This window comes from Bos indicus x Bos taurus, chromosome 2 (assembly GCF_003369695.1).
Source record: "Bos indicus x Bos taurus breed Angus x Brahman F1 hybrid chromosome 2, Bos_hybrid_MaternalHap_v2.0, whole genome shotgun sequence".
In the NCBI taxonomy this organism is placed as follows: Eukaryota; Metazoa; Chordata; class Mammalia; order Artiodactyla; family Bovidae; genus Bos; species Bos indicus x Bos taurus.
In genome coordinates, this window is record NC_040077.1 from 20,625,370 (window position 1) to 20,644,085 (window position 18,716).

The 18,716-nt window shown below is 52.6% G+C and overlaps 2 protein-coding genes across 2 annotated transcripts; both read right to left on the minus strand.

Annotated features, from left to right (window-relative positions):
• Window positions 1-1,470: 1,470 nt before the first annotated feature.
• HOXD10 (homeobox D10) lies at window positions 1,471-10,243 on the minus strand. Its single transcript, XM_027557046.1, has 2 exons — window positions 3,795-10,243; window positions 1,471-2,438 (listed from the first exon to the last, which is right to left on the minus strand). Exons 1-2 carry the CDS (start codon window positions 4,747-4,749, stop codon window positions 2,161-2,163), a joined length of 1,233 nt encoding a protein of 410 aa, XP_027412847.1. The 5' UTR covers window positions 4,750-10,243; the 3' UTR covers window positions 1,471-2,160.
• Window positions 10,244-10,342: 99 nt separating this feature from the next.
• On the minus strand, window positions 10,343-16,784 carry HOXD11 (homeobox D11). Its single transcript, XM_027557049.1, has 2 exons — window positions 13,310-16,784; window positions 10,343-12,527 (listed from the first exon to the last, which is right to left on the minus strand). Exons 1-2 carry the CDS (start codon window positions 14,085-14,087, stop codon window positions 12,292-12,294), a joined length of 1,014 nt encoding a protein of 337 aa, XP_027412850.1. The 5' UTR covers window positions 14,088-16,784; the 3' UTR covers window positions 10,343-12,291.
• Between the last annotated feature and the right edge of the window lie 1,932 nt (window positions 16,785-18,716).

The window sequence follows — 18,716 nt, forward strand, 5'->3', positions numbered from 1 at the left end:
CCCACATCGCAGGAGGTAAACTGAGAAGCTAAAATTGCCTTCCTTCTCCTGCCCAACCAATGGAGGTCTGGGCAGATCTATTCCAGTGTTCCCAACCTGGCACTGATGCCAGCCATCTTCCACCCTAGGAAATGGCTCCCCTAAAGCTTTCTGTCTTGGACCTGGAAAATAATCTCTGTTTTCGGCAGGGAAGTTTAAAACTCTGAATAATTACTGAGTCTCCCAAGGACTCTTGGTCGAGGGTTTTAAGGCTGAGGCCCCCTTAAAGAGATTGTTTTTAGCGGAAAAGTTGGGGGGGGGGACACGAAAAGGATTTGTCATTTTCATTTGCCCTTTGATAAATCCAAGGATTTGTCAAGGAAGCTGCTTGAGTCTACTGGAGACCTTTTGAAACCACAGCACAACCTAGGGTAACGAATTCTCTGTTAGCTCATCCCCCCAAGGCCTCTCCTCTTCTCCCTGTCAGGACTAGAAAAGTATTGACTCTCGTGGGCTGAGGATCCTGCAATCCATCAGTCAATCTATGTATCTATCCATCTATCTATATGCACACTCATACACAGGGGAAAGATAGCTGGAGTTTTCTGGGCCATGGTAACAACTGGAACATTGGACTTCATGGGAAGTCATGTTCATCTGCAAATTCTTTCGGTCACCTTTTGTACATTTTCTTGCCTCCCAGATATAATGGCTCCAACCAGCAGTTTGTAATTAAATGGAGGGAGAATTAACTGGTGAAAGGCTTTCCTTCCTTCAATTTTTTTTTTTCATGTAGGCCACCAAAAGGTAATCACTGAACATAAAATCCTTCTACAAGGAAACCACGGCAAAGTGGGATGAGAAAACTCACTCATCTTTGGCTTCACTGTGGCCTGGCTATCTTGTGCTTGGAATGGGGGTAGGGATAAGAACAGGGGAGCAGAAATGGATCCGATGCAATGCTAAGCTGCTGCTTGTCTTTGCTCCTGTAATGGAGGCCCCGCGGCTTCCAGGTGGGCAAGACTGATTTCGACCTAGTCCCTGACGATGGTACACAGCTAGAAATCACCAAGACTCCACTGAAAGCATTAAAATAACACAACCAAAACCAAAGAAAGGAAGACACACAAGTGGGGAGCTTCGAGGAAAATGCGGTTTGGGCACAGGTTTACTTACCAGGCTCAGGCTAGAGGAAAGTTCACAACCACTGACAAATTAATTATGTTACTATCATGAGGGGAGGGGAAGACAGGACCCTCCTTCTTCCCAACTAGGAAAACAGCAGGCACAGCCTGGATTATCACTCCCCCACCACTGCCAAAAATTTCAGCACCAAAGGCCCCCTTCAGCTTTTCTCTCCCATATCCCTTCCCCTACTCTCTACCACCCCCGCAACTGCCCCAAACAAGCAATTTAACAGGAAGATAATCTCACCAAAGTCTTTCATCTCCATCACAACATATTTCCATTTCAGAAAGCAGAGGGAGTGCACTCGTTTCCAGAGTTTATTGCATTATACATGCGACCAGAACATGCACAGAAAGGACAGGTTGCTGTTGTACTTCTACCAAACCACAGATGCACCACAAGGGAAAGGCTACAAGGCAAAGTCAGTCAATATTCCATCTCACCAAGGACAACTGCTAAACTCATTTGCAAAAAGATACATTGTAATGTGCTTTTTTAGTCCCCCTCCCCCCAAAGCTTGTGGGTTTTAATCTTTTTAAATATATATGTAATTTAAGTACTTTTAAGTACTGGATGTATTCAAAACGCCATGAGCTCATGGACTAACCACACACAGAGACCTTTTGTGTTAGGAAAAACATGAAAAAGTCACATTGCTGGACGGACGAGTGGATTGATGGATGCTCTACAGTTCCAATAAGTTAAGAGCCAAATGAAAATGCGCAGTAATAGTTACCCTGCATTACGATGAAAAAAAATAATAAATTACACGTGCTAGTTTTTTTAATATATATATATATATATATACTCATAGGGATTACAGATCACTTGCAGCACGAACAGAATGACCCCAAAGTCACATTCTAGCAGGAAAAAAAAAAATTCAAAAAACAAAGAGCATTGAAGGTTTTGTTTCCGCCTTCCCAGTCCTCCAGCACTCGGCCCTGGAACTCGACGCCCCTCTCCGATCCTAGCCTCTGACGGGCCTCGGACCTAAGAGAAGGTGAGGTTGGCGGTCAGTTCTCGGATCCGGTTCTCTCGGCTCATCTTCTTGAGTTTCATTCGGCGGTTTTGAAACCAAATCTTGACCTGCCTGTCGGTGAGGTTAACGCTCTTACTGATCTCTAGGCGGCGCTCGCGGGTGAGGTACATATTGAACAAGAACTCTTTTTCTAATTCCAGCGTTTGGTGCTTAGTGTAAGGGCACCTCTTCTTTCTGCCACTCTTTGCAGTGAGCCAATTGCTGGTTGGAGTATCAGACTTGATTTCCTCTAACAAAATTAAAGGGAGAAGAAGAAAAAAAATCAAGAATTTTTTTTTTCTCTCAATCTGTTCAAATTTACCCTTGGCCATGACCCCGCTGGCAGCCAGGCCACTTTGGGAAATGCTTGCATTAAACATTACTCACATGAGGTGGGCCCTGAAAGATATTTGTAAATGATGCCAGGTTAGTTAAAGTACCCAAAATGACACAAATGGGTGGGTATTCTTGCCGTCTGTGTCAGCGTTCTCTCTCTCTCTCTCTCTCTACTTTCTGACCTGCACAAAATATTAGTACAATAGTAAACTTTCAGAATCTCACCAGCAACATTCTAAATGATCATCTCACAACAGGGCTAGAGTGGAAGAAGCAAACCACAGTCTGACAAGCCTACGAATCCCACTGCTGCCTCGGATCCCCAAACCTGCCACTTCTTCCCCACTTCTCCCAGGCAGGCGGGGAGCCCCACAGCCAGGCTTAGAGATACCAGTTCTCTTTCAAAAGATACCAGAGGAACCAAGTACACCTTCTCCGCCCTGCCTGGGCATAGTTTTATGCCCCAGAATTTCCTGAATTCTTGTGCTTTCTTGCCCCCACACAAAAGCATTCTCCCAGAAATGAGAAATGTAGCTCCTTGCTGTGGCCCAACTCTGAGCACTGGGGCAGAGGATCAGGGGCAGAAAATCCAGAGCCCCTGGCTCTTTGCCCTATCCAGCCCTAAGGCTGGCCCTGCCGGGTGGGCCATGTACATTCCATTCTCCCTCCCTTATGCCTTTGCTCCCTTTGCAAAAGGACTGCAAAGCTTTCCGCACTTTCCCCAGACAAAGCCAAGGTTACCTAGCCCCGCAGAGGCAGGGAGCCCTGTTCTCCAGCCCAAGCACCAACTGGTCCAGCCATCTCGTTCCCCTTGCTGTCCCCAAGCTCGCAGGATGCGGGGTGCATACACTTGAACACGAACACGGTACTTTGGACCACCTTAAAATCATCATTGAGTGAAAGGCATGGCTGGGACTGCAAATCTGAGCGGGAGAAAGGAGGTTCTGGGGCCGCGTTTACCAGCCTCAGGTCTCATTTGCGCTCTTTTGTTGCATTTCAGGTCTAGCTCAGGAAAAATAAACCCGGAAAGCCCTTCCTCTGTCCAGGCGCCATCAGCACGGGGCCAGGACTAGCCAGGAGGGTCAGGGCAGCGCGGCAGAAGAGAAAACCATCTCGGGATTAAGACTGCCCTTCTAAAAGACGGGAGGAGAGGCACCTGCCAGTCGGGGCCCCAGGCTGCCGGTTCAGCACTGGGCACCCGGGTGTTCCCTCTCTCTGCCGGTTCCAGGGCTGCGCGCCCCGCTGGGGTGACAACTCTGCTCATACCGACCTTTGCTTTCCTTCTCCTGTACTTCGGGACTGGACACGGAGACCTCTGCCAGGCAGCTCCTCTCTTCCGGAAGGCCGCTCTTGGCTTCGGGGCTCTCCACCTGGGAGACTTTGGTGGGCTCCTGGCCACTCGCTGGCTCGTTCATCTTCTTTTCCATCTGCAGCTGGGCGGCCGAGAGCTGCGGCTTGGCCGCGCCGCGAGGGTTGAGCTGGAGCATGACTGTGGAGCTGCCTTCGGGGCTGTTATTGTACTCTTGGGTTTTCCCGGTGGCGTAGGTCTGACTCAGTCTAAAATATCCAGGGACAGGAACCTCGGGGTTCTCAACGGGACAGGACTCAGGGACCAGCCTCTGGTACGATGGGACCTCAGCAGAAATGAGTTTGTTGCGCTTATCAGAATACATGCAGCAATTGGATTCTTCCTTAATGTTGGTGGTGAAGGAGCAAGTGGGGACTTGCTGTGTAACAGGTTGCTCTATTCGACAAGATCTGTTCGGGTCTGTCCAACTGTCTACTTGAGGTATATAAGGATGCACATTCATACCCATATTTTGGTGGTTCACTTCTCTTTTGGCCAGAGACGGGAGCAGTCCACAGGTTTGCATTCCATAGGTCCCCATGTCTGCGCTAGGTGGTGGCATGTACATGCTGGCGCTGCTCGAATAAAAACTGTCACTCCTGCAGGCACTGATCAAGGAATCTACTAAAAAAGTATTAGCAGCAGGAGAGCTGTTGGGAAAGGACATTTTGGGGAGGAATTTGAAGAAGAGAGATTGTGTCCTTTGTAGGCTGACATCTCTAGGAAAACATTCCCCGTGTAATTGTGGATGCCTCTGCCGACCACATGACAACCAAGCCAATGAGATTTGAAAATGGCCTTGAGCCGCAGCCTCCTCGCAGGTCACGTGCTCCAGAGCCCGGCCAGCCGGCCGCGTAAGCGCGGACAACAGCGACATCTACTACGCGCCCGCGATAGTGCGCGCTGGAGACAACCGGCGCAGCGCTCTCCGCCGCCCGCCGGCCTCGCGGGGCTCGCTCTGCCCGCCCGCCCCACTCGCGTCCCCCACTCCAGCCTCTGGGCCCGCAGGCGGAAGGAAAGGCTCGGCCCGAGGGGTCTCCGGGAGGACACACGCGGGGAGGGCAGCCCGGGCGCCGTGGCGCCAGCACACAGAAGCATTCCCCGCACACACCCAGGCAGAAGGCGCCCGAGAGGGCCGGGGCCAGGGCGGTGGGTGGGGGCCCAGCCTGGTTCATTTTGTCTCGGACAGCCTGGGAAGGTGAGTTGGACTCCCCAGACTCTGAGACATCCCACCCCAGGAGTCCACAGGAAAGAGCTCTGGCGCCTTAGACGCGTCCAAGATATCCTGGGGAGTGGAGTCGAGAAGGGCCGCGAGGGCCGAGAGGCCACGCAGCTGACCAGCACCGCGGAGCCCCGAGGACCGGCCCGGCCCCGGCACTGTCCTCTGCCTCGGCCCGCCAGCCCGCCCCAGCTCCCGGCGCCTCTGCGCCCCGGTGGGCTACTCGAGCCTTCGGCTCTTCAGGGAACCACACCCCGACCTCTGCGGGCCGGGCCGCTGGGAGCTTTCAGCCTGGAGACAGTCCCTCGCCAGCAGCGCGGCATCCGCGAAAGCGTCCCCCCACCCCCGGGTTCTTAGCGGAAGAACTAAACCAACTAAACCGAGGTTTCCCTCCCCACACGCCCTGAAAATAGAGGGCAAAGAGGAAGGAAGGAAGAAGAGAGAAAAGAATGTTTTCTAGGAAGGGGAAACTCTCACCCTCTGACTCCAGAAGTTTTAGAAAACTGACTGGGCCAAGCAGGAGAGAGTGATGCAAAGGTGTCATATGGTTCTTCTGCAAAGAAAAATATGTTTTCCTTTTATGGATTTTGTAAAAGCATTGGTTTTTGACAAGTGCAAGGTACAAAAGGTTGTGGAATTTATTAATACATATTAAGAAGAATCAGGGCGATCAATAAAATTCTCATCTACATTCTTGGGCTACTTGGTAATTTTCTTGCTTCTGAAGGTTTTTAAAGAGTTATACCCGCTGTTGCCACACACGGGAAGATATTTTATTAACAAATCAATCGAGACTTTGTAAAGGATAAGATTAATAGTTAAGATTTAGCATAATGGCGTTCGCTTTATGAATTATTGAAAATTATACTATTGATTTTTCCCCCTTGCTACTAACCAAGAAGGTCAATTTTTGTTTTAACACAAATTGTCAAATATTAAAAGCTATACTTTTGTCAGAAGTTGAGTTTTACAGTTTTGGGCAATTCCTAAAATTATTTGAGAAGGTTTTGTTTGGATAAGGGAAGGGAGGGAAAAAAGGAGGTGAGAGAACCTTAGTCTTCTGTTTCCTTTGGTGAGGGAAAGTTCTATAAAAAGGATTTGGTCTGGGGTTGTGGTCGACCTCATTAAAAGAACAACCACCATCACCACCATGGAAACTCAGTTTTATGAGAAACTTCTTCAACAACTTCCTCCCTCGTTCTCTGTTGCAGGCGGTGAGCAGTCCTTCGGAAGCCGCGGCCTCAGGGCAGCAGCAGGGAGCTTTAAACTTGATTTCCAAAGGTTTGCCTTGGGTGAGGGGCCCGGCCAGGGCACTGGAGCCGTTCTCAGGCTTCCTGGATCCCCTTTCCTGCATCTGAGAGAGGAGATGGGCCCCGGAAACTCTGATCGTAAACCAGTTCTCTGTCTGGGGAGGCATCCGTGTTTTCTTCTCCCCACACTCCTGTCACGGGGGCTGGCCTTGGATTTCAGGCCCAGAGACTGAACTTGTGGGCAAACTGGGTTTCTGCCTTGCCCTTTTTTTTTTTTTTTTTGGGAGCCGATGCTCAGCCTACTGGTGGATGTAGTAGCCCGCTCACTCCTTCACAAAAACCTTTTCCAGCAAACCCTTTGTCCAGCCCTCCCCAAAAGGAATCTCCCCTGGCCTGGTGGAAAAAGTCGTTGGACATTATTTTCGGCCTTGGGACTGCTTCGGCTGTCCCCTCACAGTGCCCTCGCCCAAACAATAACCCCTTTTAAAAAAACTCCTCGGTGGCAATGAGACAGACCTTTTAAACCTTTACGCAGCTGTTCAAATACAACATCATTGTCAGGTTAAAAGCCTGGCGCCTCTAACTGCTCCGGCTGCGGGATGCCGGCTAAGGAAGCGGAGGTTTAAACATTACCTTCGGCAGGGGTGGCTGTTTTTAGGCTTGGGGGTGGGGAAGTGAGGAAGGCAGGGGAAAAAACCCAACTTTTGACTCAAGTCTGCTAAGGTCCTGTTCAAAGCTAACAGCCACGGACTAGCACCCCGAAAATTGCCTTCTCTCAAGGCGGAGATCATGATCTCAGCCACAGCTAAGCGTGCCCAGGGCTGGACAAAGTGCCCGCTGCACACGCTCTCGGCAGGCGCCCTGACGCCAGCCTGGCGCTCCAGTACTGTCCTCCCTTGCCTGTTGACCAAGGGAGCTGCCCGGAACTCCGCTGTCCAGTTCTCCCTATCCCACAAGAGAGGCAAGAGTGTTCAACCTCATCACAAATTTTATGCCCATCAAATGTCCTTTCATAATCTTTATTTATACATGAAGAAAACATCCAAGCTAAAAACCAGCAATTCCTCACCGAAGGGGTATATCTGCCGTTAACCAGGACCTCTGCCTCCTGAATTTGGGGAGCCTTTCTGTTTCAGCTCCCTTCGCCTTCAGGCTCAGTCACTCCCACACTGGATTTGGTTTTAAATAGGTCATCTTCACTCACCGGAGGGGGTGGAATATGTGTATCAGATATAATTTTGAATCTATTATCACAAAATTCTATTTATTCTTTTTCAAATTTTTATCTTCAGACCAGCTCCTTGAGGCCAGAAACTGCCAATATTTTGGAGGAATTTTATTATAAAAATCAAGCAAAATAGAAACAATACAAGGAAGAGAATGATCTGAGCCTGGGAGGATAGAAACTTTGTCTAAGACCCTAAGGCTAAGATAAAGCAAATGGAATGAAAAGGCTGGGTTTTCAGGGCCAGGCTTTATTTTGCTTCCAAGTATTTAAGGTAGCTCCATAGCTGCTGTTTTCGATCATCTTTAGATCAGTTGGAGCAGTTACCATTAATAATAAATCAATATTGCACCATAAAGGAGATGAATATCCACAGTTGTATCAAGACATCCTTCTCCCTGGCACAGTTCTTTCCAGAGAAAAATTAAAAGGGTCGCTTCAGCAAGAAATTAGCATTTGTAATCAAGAAGTGACTTGCATCTGCGCTTCCTGTCACAGGGAAGAAGGGCAGCGGCCCTGGGCCTGGGCGGACCTGGGGATCCACTGATTTTGGGCCCTGAGTGACCTCTCAGAGATGTGCCACTTTTGGGGGGCAGAATGGATGGGCACAAATTTTAAAAGCTGCTTCCTCCAAGCACCCTTCTGGGTTGCACCATGCACCTCCCAGCCGATGTGAAAAGAACTCAAAAGGGCAACTGGGGAGGCCAGAGAAGCCGCCACCAATGCAAAGACGGGTCTAGGGAGACATTGCAAAAGGACCAGCAGCCTAGGAACCTCTTCCCTTTGCAGACACAAAAGACTCCTACTTCTTCCAATCTCCCTTCACTTCAAGCTCTGAGACCTCAGTGACTCAAGATGCTGGGGCCATGCTCCATGAGCCCCACATGCCCTGAATGATCCCAGAAAGGTCAGGTCTGCAGCCCGGAGAAGTCCTGGTCCAATTCCCCAATTCCCTGGTCTTTTTTAGACTCAACTTGGGCGCTGCCGAGAGGAAAGGGACCACAGATTGCTGAGCACTCGTGGTCTAGGAGAGGCTGCCAGCCAAGGCCAAGGGGCCCTCCAAGGCCACAAGCGCCCCCGCTGGAGCTGGCTAAAGAGGAACACAACGACATTTGGGGAGGAGGACTCTCACCCCACTTGGACTGAGGCCCAGGTTAGGCCCCGGGAAATGTCGATTCACAATAGCTAAGCTGGACCCACAGTCAGACAGGCAGGAGCCAGGGTGCCCGCGGGGAACATCAATGCCTCCGGCTGGCGCCTCCCATGGGGTGGGGAGACTCATGGCCCCCAGCCTCCACTGAAGCCGATGCCAACTTCCAGGGGTGGACCCAGAATCTTTAGTCTGGGGCCTGGAGGGAGGGGGCAAAGACATCGAAGTTGAGGAGGTCCTCACTAATTCCGGGGTTGCGTGTGCTTTACAGTGAACTTTAGGAAAGAAGGGACTGGCACCTTTCATTTTGGAACTTCTCTTTCGGTCCTTGGATGGTGGCACAGGCCCTCCGCAATGTTAGGGGCTTTCGGGGTGGGAATGGGGTTGAGGAGGGCATACGGAAAGAAAACTGCTTTCAGGAGCTTGTGCCAAAATCAAACTCCACGCTCAAAGCCAGCAGACAGCTTGGAAGGGTGGCCAGGGTTCTGTCAAACGCAAAGCCCCGTTTGCTTCAAATGCATACACCATTCCAAGACACCTTGAAGTATAAACATTCCCCGGGACTGTCTACCGCTCCCCGCAGCCACACTAGCTCAGTATGGCCGGGAGCCCCAACTCAGTCCTGCCTGCGCCTCCCGGTCATTACCGGTAGCCCCGAGCGTGAGGCACTACTGGGGGTGGGGGTGGGGGTGGGGGTCCCTGGTGCAGAACGACCCGCTAGGTCTCGACGCGTCTCATTTTTCTGAGACCACACTCAGTTAAGTTGCCGGCGCCCTGATCTGTCTTAAACAAAAGCCTTTTAATCACCCCAGGCGGTCGGAGAGCGTGCAAGGCGGACGCGGTTTTAGGCAGGGGTGGTCCTACCTTCCTATCGCTCTCCACACGCAAACCAAGAAAATTGATTTCCATAATTTAAATAACTTAAAGTGGCATGGCTTATTTTTTGAAATGCACATATTTGTCTTTTAAAAACCTCTCTTCGACACCACCAGGTTATACCGAAGTATTCTTTACAACAGCTTTATCTATAAGACAACGATTAGGTGATCTCTTATTTCAGGAATCTGCTCGCATTCCTCTGTCTTTATACAACTTCCCAACCTCACGGCTACTGAGAACAAACAATCAGCAAGCAAACACCTTAGCGGTTTCTAGCCGGTTAAGATTGCATATTAGAATCCAGTATCCGAAAGATACGGTACCGCGGCCTCTCTGACAAATGAGGCTTCTGGAACGTGAGCACGCCCCCGTGTGGCTCTCCAAGGCCATGCAAACGCGAAATGGTATCTCTAGGTTCGGTTTAACTAAGGTGGTGGACATACAAGCTGCTGCATTTAGACGCAGCATTTTAAAAAGAACAAGCCAGCGAGCAAGAGAGAGAGAGATGGAGAGAGAAGAAAATAAACCAGTTTTAGCCTCCTGGAATGATCGCATTACTACGGCACTGACACTGTAACGGATGCCCAGGATTCCAAACAAAGGAGTCCCCTTCTGAACGAAATTATTCAATTGTAGGCTTTGTTTCTATCGCATCCTTAACCAAACGTTGAGGGACGCTTTTGGAAACAATATATTTTCTTTTGTTCCATATCATAGAAAGTACAGTAACTTATTTGACAGGGTGACTTCTTTTTTTTTTTCCAAATATAACGAAGTAAGTCTGTAATAGAACTGTCCTTTTCAAATGCCTACTTTCAAAATCGCGTTTCTTCATTAGAGCTAATGGACTGCTATCTATGACTCCCTCCCAGCAAAAACAAACAAACAAACAAACCAGCATTTCCTAGTTGTAGTAAAAGCATGCTGGTAGACATTTTAATATAACCAGTATTTTTAAAAGAAGTCAATTGGTACTGAATTACACAAATGTTTGAAGGGAAATTAAGGTTATTGATCCTGAAATTAGGAATTTGCTTAGATTTATGGTGAGCCCTCGATATGATTCTGTGTGGTCATAAATGTGTGTGGGGCTCTGGATGTGTGTGAGCATGTGTGTGTGAGAGTGGGTGGCAGTTGAATATCACAGAAGAACCTTAAGGCGCCTAATTATTCAGAAAGGTTAAAGGTGATGACCTTGACATTTTGGAAGTTCAAAGGCATACACTTATGCACTTATGTTTTTCCTTCCTTCCAAAAGCTTTGATAATTAAAAAAAAATTCTGCATTTGGAAATGCATGCCTCCTTGGAAGATGCATGGGGTGCTGTATAGCTCATGGATTTATTTTTTGACTTTGGACTTATAAGAGGTTAAGAGTCATAAGATTCACTTTACTCTTTTCAGAGAAAGAGAAGCTTTTCTCACTCTTCCAGTTTATTGCACATTGCGGAAATCTCTTTTGGGCCCACCAGAAGGTGTATAATATAACCCAATTAAGCTATTTAGAACTTTGGCTTTTATGGTGTTGTCTAGACAGTTCAAGGTTTTGTAAACAGCCTGGCCTGGCCCTGCAACATAAAGTGCAGTGTAGCCTCCACCACATTCTTTAACTTGAAGCGGTATTTGCTGTGAGAAGTGGTCTGCCAGTCCTGGGCCCTATTTCCAAGGCGGGGCAGTGAGGGAGACCTTCTCTGCTCTAGGTCCCTGTGACAGCAGCAAGGACCCAGGCCCTCTCCACCGTCCCTTTAGAAAATTAGTTTTGTTTCAATGAAAGGTTCTAGTTATTATTTCTTCTTTTAAGGGACCCTGACTCCTTGACATCTTATTAAGAGTGAATTTGTATCTCCTACCCATTTTTTTTTTTTTTTTAAGGAATTCCAAGTTTACTACCCTGGGTATAGGATAGGGTGAGGTGGGCAAGGAGACTTGTTTCTTAGGTTCCTGCTGTCTCAGCCTCATTGCCTGGATAAGGCAGCACCAGCATGGCTGGGTCACATCTTCAATTCAGCGAGTCATCCCTAAAGTGATTTTTAATGCCAGTGTAGTTTAGAAGGGATGGGAGAGAACAAGTCTTATCTTAGCGGGATTATAAAGCTTTTCACTTGATTTTCAGTTGCTTGGGGGAGAAGGTTCTGGCCACAAAAATATCCTAATCAGACTCTAAACTTCTTCAAAGAGGAAAATTCATACAGTGTATTGAAGCTATAACCTCCATTTTACTAGAAACCATTTATTCACACAAAAGACAGTGACTCGTGCCTTGATAGGATAGACCAAAGGTACATTTCCCAGAGTTTAAATAATCTGCATTCACCAAGGGGAAAAGATGCAGTCCCTTAAACTCAGAACAAAAACAAGTGCCTTCCAGCCCCTCGGCCTAACTCTCTACAGATCCCACAGCGTCCCCACGGGAGCTCAGAGAGAGGGAACAACAACAGCACATTGGCGGTAAAATTGTAAAGGGACGTTTGCATTTACCATTTTCCCCTTATTAGGATCCGTTCGGCCAAGTCCCCGACCTCGTCCGCAGGCTGCAGTGGTCGCTGGGAGGTCCCGAGTTGACCGTGGGAAGGAATCGTGGAGTTCCACAGAGAAGAGGCGTCATTAAACCCAAGGACATTGGGCCTGCTCAGGGCAGGCTGGTGGGGAGGAGAGTGGGTGCGTGGGGCTCAGGGGAGAGGGGTGCTCCTGGAGCTCTCAAAATAAGGGGTTTCCAGTGAAATACTGCAGACGGTCTCTGTTCAGTTTCTTTTCTTTCATCCTGCGATTCTGGAACCAGATTTTGACTTGCCGGTCAGTAAGGTTGAGCATCCGAGAGAGTTGGAGTCTTTTCTCTTTGTTTATGTACACGTTAAAGAAAAACTCGCGTTCCAGTTCGCGGATCTGGTACTTGGTGTAGGGACAGCGCTTTTTCCGAGACCGCTGGGGGGCCACTGCAAGTTAAAGAGACCAAGGGGTAAGAGAGGCCACTGCCTGCCCACCCCTGGCTGTCCGCTCGGGCCGCGCAAGGGCCAGGCCTCGGCCGGTTGGGGACGTCCCTGCTAGGGCTGAAAGGCTCTGCCTGCGTCGTGGGGGATGATATATGGGCGGGCACAGGAGAGAGTGCGGGCGTGGACCTATGTTCACGCCCCGACACACACACACACACACACACACACACACACACACACACACACACACACACACAGCCTGGCATCGAGGTGGGAAGCAGAGAGCGAGAGGGAGGCAGGCTCTGAGCTGGACTCAGAAGGGAGAGAAACACGAGCGTGCCGGGCATCTACTCGACTCCAGCCAGCAGCGTGCGTCAGGCAGAGGCTTGGATAAAGTCCAGTTCAAGGATCAAACTCTCCCCAACCCCCCACTCCTTTAAAAGCAGGAGGCTCGAGTGTCCACACTCACAAATTGGCTTGAAATCTCCCCTCCCTTCCTCCCTCCCTCCACGCTCTCTAGGACACCCCCACACACACGCACAAAACTGGGGGAAAGCTCTCTGCAGCGATTAATGTCCCCCTCGAAGTCTACCTTAAGCCCACCTAAATTGGTTTCCTATCGTAAACACGCTTTACAACGGCCAGGGAAATCTTATAGGATGTATAAACCCCTTCGAACGCTTATAAAGTAGCACATAAAACGGCGCAAGCAGAGGGAGGCCCCCTCCGCCCCCCCGCGCCCACGGCCCCCAAGCCCAGCCGCCCACCCCGCGTCCGGTGCCTACCTGTGCCTCCACTCTTCTCAGCCCCCGCCTCCCCCGGGGGCACCTCGCCGTCGCCGCCTTCTGCCGCCCCCTTGGGCTCCGAGCCGGGGGTCGTCTTGGCGCAGGGACTTCCCCCGCCGCCACTGGCCGCCGTCTTGGGGTCGCTCTTGTCGGCTGCGCCCTCGGGCTGCGGCGGCGCGGGCGGCGGAGGGGGCTGCGGCCCGGCGAACGGGGGCCCGGGCGCAGCCTCGTAGAACTGGTCGAAGCCCTGAGGCAGGATGCCGTTGCGGCCCACGGCGCTGTAGAAGTTGGAGGCGGCGCCCGCAGGGCCGTGCGGCGGCCCGGGCGCGGCGCATACCGGCTCGGGCGCCTTGAAGAGCACGTCCGGCCGGCGGCCCGCGGGCGGGAGCAGCTCGCGCTGCATGGCCGCCTCCTCGGCCGCAGCCGCCGCCGCCGCCGCCGCAGCAGCAGCCGCGTAGTAGGGAGCGTAGCCCCCGGCGCCGCCACTGCCGCCCCCGCCGGGGCCGCCCCCGCCGCCGCCTCCCCCTGCGCCGCCGCTGCCGCCGCCGCCGCGGTATGGCCACTTGGCGCGCTCCAGGCCGTAGTCGCGGAAGGCCACTTCGCGCACGGGTTGGACGTGCGGCGCCAGGTTGGAAGAGTAGGGGAAAGTCATCTGGCAGGACGACGGTTGAGACAGGAACGACGGCTTGCTGGCGAAGTCCGACGGGGCCACATAGTAGGCGCAGCCGGGCAGGTACATGCTGGCTGCGCTCGGGCCGCACTCGTCAAAGTCGTTCATGGCTCCGCGGCGTGCGCGCCGGCGAGCCCTGGGCCGCTCCCCGCGCCGCCAACCTGAGCCATCGATTGCACAAGAGGCTTGGGCCAGGATCAACTAAGCAAAAATCCCCACCGGGCGCTGACGTGCAATTCATCTTGATTGATTCTGGTGGTAATTATGTCACGTGACGCCATGGAGAGAAATGTCCTTATATCTATATCAGTGCTCGCCAACACGCCCCGGGACGGCTCCTGGCGCCGAGACGCGCGCGCGCTGGGGGCAGATCGGCCTCCCTCTCCAGCCAGCTCTCTCCGGGAGCCCCCTGACCAGGCTGTGCAGCAGGCCGGTCACCTGTGCGCCGCCGGCGGCTGCCACTGCTGGGTGCATCTGCCACCGCCCGGCTGGGCCGCCCGCCCGCGCCTGCCCGCGCCGCTTTAAGTACGCGGACTGAGGCCGGCAAGGAGGAGGAGGAGGGAGGGGGAGGAAGGGGGAGGAAGGGGGAAGGGAAAGAAGCGGAGCGCGGAGGGGGAGCCCCGGCTCCAGGCACAGGGGACTAGGTGTGAGGGTGTGAGGGTCCCACCCCCTACACCCCTTCCTGCAGCCGCTCCCTCCCCCGTGACGCCGCCACCCTCTTCAGTTTGCCCGCCAGGAGCTTGTTGCTTCTAGTTCAAGGCGCGTAATTGCGCCGCTCTCGGGGAGCCAGGAGCCCTGATTTACATATTTCTCTGCCCGGCGCTCACTCCGAGCAGTAACTTGGCTCTCTCTACTGCCGACCCGAAGCGCGAATGCCAGCCTCAAAACACTCAGCCAAAAGCCTACCAGAAGCTCACCCGGCTCAGGGTCTCGGTGCCCACTCGGCCCTGTCGCCTTCTCTTCTCTTTCTCCTTCCTTGTCCCCCTTCAGTCTTCTCACTTGTCTCTCCGTCCTCTCTCCTCTCACTTCCCCGTTTCCTTTTTTCTTCTTCCTTCCTGTTACTTTACTCCCCTCCTTGCCGCTGGCTCACTCGGTCCCCTGACCCTCTCTCCTCCTTTGCCCCAGCTATGTGTCCCCGCCTCAATCTCTCTCCCTGTCGCCTCTCCGCCTTTTCTCTTGCAGTGCTAAAGCAAGGAGGGAGTTCAGCCAGCGGAGATACCCCGTGGCCCTCCAGAAGCTTGGGGGTCTGCTGAACAAAAGGATCTGGAGTCCTCTCAGGGTGCCTGGCTTCCCGCTTTCCCGCTTTTCCGCAAGCAAGCAAGCAGAGACAAACCGCCGGTGCCTCCGCCCGTCTCACCCTCTCTGCCTTCTGGCCTGGATAAGACCAACCAGCCTCACAACCAGCTCCTTCCCTGTGTCGGAGCCCCGCCAAGGCCTACGCATCCGTGCCGCGTCTCCCCTAGGCTTCTGCAGCACCCTAGGGCCCGCAGGGCCACTGTGGGCTCCCCGGAGGTCCGTTGGCTCTGGGGGTGAGGGGCGGGCTCTCAGCCGCTCTTGCCTCCTGGTTTAAGCCCCTCTTCTCCACTCGACCCTGAGGGCCCCCCATCCACTCTCCCCAAGGCCTCACTCTCCTTGGCGGCGGCTGCGTCCCTCTTTTCTAGCCCAGGGGGTGGGGGAGTGGGGTGGGTCCAGGCGAGGCCTGGGCTCAGCCTCAGGAAAGCCAGCGTTTTCCAAAGGTGAAACCAGTCTCTTGGCAAAAAGCTCCCCAAATCCGTATCCCGGAACTGAGGGCAGGAGGTTGCCTTTCGCTCCCCAGGATTCCTCTGCCAGGCAATCAGTCCCAGCATTGGTCCCAGGCCTCAGCCCTGCGCCCGAGAGAGGCAGTGCAGGTTGTGAGGCTGGTTCCCTCCCTGGCCCCGGTCGCCGCAGTGCCCGTGCCGTGAGCTCTGCCCACCATGCCGACTGACAGAGAAAAGGCGGGTGATCAGAGCGCATATCTATTTTTCTGACCAATGTTCCCCCCTTCCTCTTTTATCTCTTCCCTCCCATTCTCCCTCCCACTTTCTCTCCTCCGCCCCCTCCCACATCAGCTTCCCTCCGAACACTGCGCAAACAGGTCGGTGGGGCTGGAGAGCAAGAAGCCCCCCATCCCAGAACTGCCCATCCTTGCATGCACCCTCCACATAACTGGCACCCTCGCCCAGATTCCAGCTCGCCCCCTTCTCCTCAGCCTAGACCGCTGGCACACTTGTCTGCCTCCCTATCTCCATCTCTTGCCCAAACCTCTCCCTTTCGAGCTCGGAGTTGACGCCCCAGGATCTCTCTCCTAAAATGGCTCCCCGGACACTGCACATTAGCCCAGCGGCCGCTCAAGACCCAGGGCAGGAGCCGCGGGGTGCCCCCCGGCTGGCTCTTTATGTGTCTGCAAGTGCGCAAGATTTTGGCACCTTCTCTCTGCACGGGTGGGGCGCAGGCAGCCCGCTGCCCCCAAAGTGGAGTCTGCTGACCGTTAAAGAGGGAAATGGGGGAGGACGAACCATTCAAGTTCAACGACATGGCGACGGCGCTCGGGCTGGAGGCGCGCTTTGGCGGGGGAGGGTGAGCCATCTGCAGCGGCGCAAGGGTGCACAGGGAAGGGGGCGGCCGGCCCTTCTCTGCGCATTAGCACGAACCCCCACCCCCCACAACCAAGCCAAGGCGTTCGTTCTTGGCCCAGCCCGCTTCGCCCTTTGGCCCCAGCTTTCTCCTCCATCCTCACCCTGAAACCCAAGGAAAACCGCAGCCTCCCGACCCGTGCGTCCGGCTCGAGAACCTACCGTGAAGATCCAGGGGCTGTGGCCTCGTCTTTGCCTGCGCGGCCCCACTCGAAGCGCAGGGAGCGCACCGGACCCTGTCTTCACAGCCCGCAGCTCCGCGAGTGGTAGCTTTCCGCGCAGCGCCTGGACGCGATGCGGTAATTTTGAGCCACCCAAGATAAGACACTAACTTGACCTTAACTTTGTCAGGGCGCCCCTGGTATCTGGAGAACGTGAACAGACACTGTCTGGCAGCTCTCGTAAAAACTGACTGGGGAAGAGATTCTGAGTCATTTCATTTATTGCCACTACAGTTCTGCAAGAAAGCTTTTCCTCCCTGCCAAACTTTAATTATTTATGCTCTTTTAGGAAACGAAAGAAGAGGAGAAACGCAGGGAAACACCCAGAGCCTGTCCCTTCCCTGAAAAGTCTTCGGAATGGGCTCCCTAAGTCAAGTGACCGAAGAACAAAAATGTGGGGAGATTACCTTTGTCCAAGGACGGTCGGACAGCCGGTGTGTCCCCCGCCCCCACTAAGGGGGGGTGGGTGCAGCTGGAAGAGGCGGGGTGAAGGGGCACACCCTCCCCCCACCCCCACAGACATGAATATTTACAACGGTTCTGGGTTTCTCCTCCACGCGCCCGCCTCCCGGAAGCCTCTCCATCCCGCCTCCCTTGGGGAGAGCCCCCAGGCCTTAAAAGCGTCTCCTGGCCGGCCCTCTGAGCTCTCAGCCGGTTGAAAGCCAGACCGAGCCGTTTTTCCTTGTTTAAAAACCTTTTCTTTGGTCAAGAGGCCCGCCTGGACTGCAGCATTTCGGAGGACGCATTTGTCTTTGTGCGAGGGAATGTTAAACATTCAGATTTCAGCATTTTGCTGGGGTATTTGTTTTTTTCAGATTTCATCGTGCTTCCAAATCCCTGCTGGGACTTTGGTTAGGAAGGGAGAAAGGACACCACCGCCTTTATATTCGTGTGGATCAGCAAAAGGGATGGATTTGAAAAACACTATTGAAGCTCCAATCAAGAGACAAAATTTTACACTTAGGATAATTTCAATCTCTTTGGGGAGTGGTCTTCACGAATATCTCCTTCCATCCTACATCCCAGGCTAAAGCGAAAGAACACAATGATATAATGGCGTATAGTGCAGAGGAAATGGTCTCCCTGTGTTGTCTTAGGGCCTTGGTCTAAGTCCGGTTCCCTGGCCCTTTACCCAGCCGGCCATACCTGAGGTCCGAGTGTGGCCTCTGCCTTTGTTTGGTTATTTTGAAGGGGGCAAACCTTACCGGACTCAGAGAGACTCAGTTCTGATACCATTGCCTCCCTGAGCCCTACCAGCATTTCTAAATAATAGGGCCTCCCTCAGCAGCTTCTTGCTTCATTTTTCTTTTTTTAAAAGGAGCTGTTTAAAATATATTTCATCAGATTTGCTTCAGAGAAGGGGAGTTGGAACCATTGAATGCTCAAAATTAGAGACTTAACGTTTTTCTAATTCTTCCACTTGCTAAAAGCTACTAATTCTCTAGTTTCCATCTCTGAGCTAGCAGGGAGCTGGGGTCTGCAAGAGCTCAGAATACTGAGCAGGCCCCAGGTTTCCTGGCCTGGTTTAGAAGCTCTGAAGACCTAGAGGGTGCCGGGTCCATATTTGCTAAGGGAGGCTGCTGGGCTCCTGGCAGAGGAACCAGTATGGAGGATTTCCACAGGACGTAGCCTATTCACAAGAAACCTGACTGGAAAAACATGGCAGGGAGAGACGTTTTGTATTGAAGTCAAAGGAACCTCATATCTTGGCAGCCCCCTGATAACAGCAAGCTTCAAAGTTTGAGAATTTAGGCAGAATGCAGAAGTCCCGGCCAGCAACAAGCCGAGGGTTCACTTAGTGTGTGGGACACGCTGAAAGCTGCTCATGGTTCCCCTACCTTGGTATTTTATATGTTTTGTTC

Coding starts and splice junctions, on each gene's coding strand:
- HOXD11 (XM_027557049.1), bottom strand. CDS start 14,087: ATGAACGACTTTGACGAGTGCGGCCCGAGCGCAGCCAGCATGTACCTG. Junction 12,528..13,309: donor TGAGAAGAGTGGAGGCACAG/GTAGGCACCGGA, acceptor TTTAACTTGCAG/TGGCCCCCCAGCGGTCTCGG.
- HOXD10 (XM_027557046.1), bottom strand. CDS start 4,749: ATGTCGCTGTTGTCCGCGCTTACGCGGCCGGCTGGCCGGGCTCTGGAG. Junction 2,439..3,794: donor ACAGGAGAAGGAAAGCAAAG/GTCGGTATGAGC, acceptor TAATTTTGTTAG/AGGAAATCAAGTCTGATACT.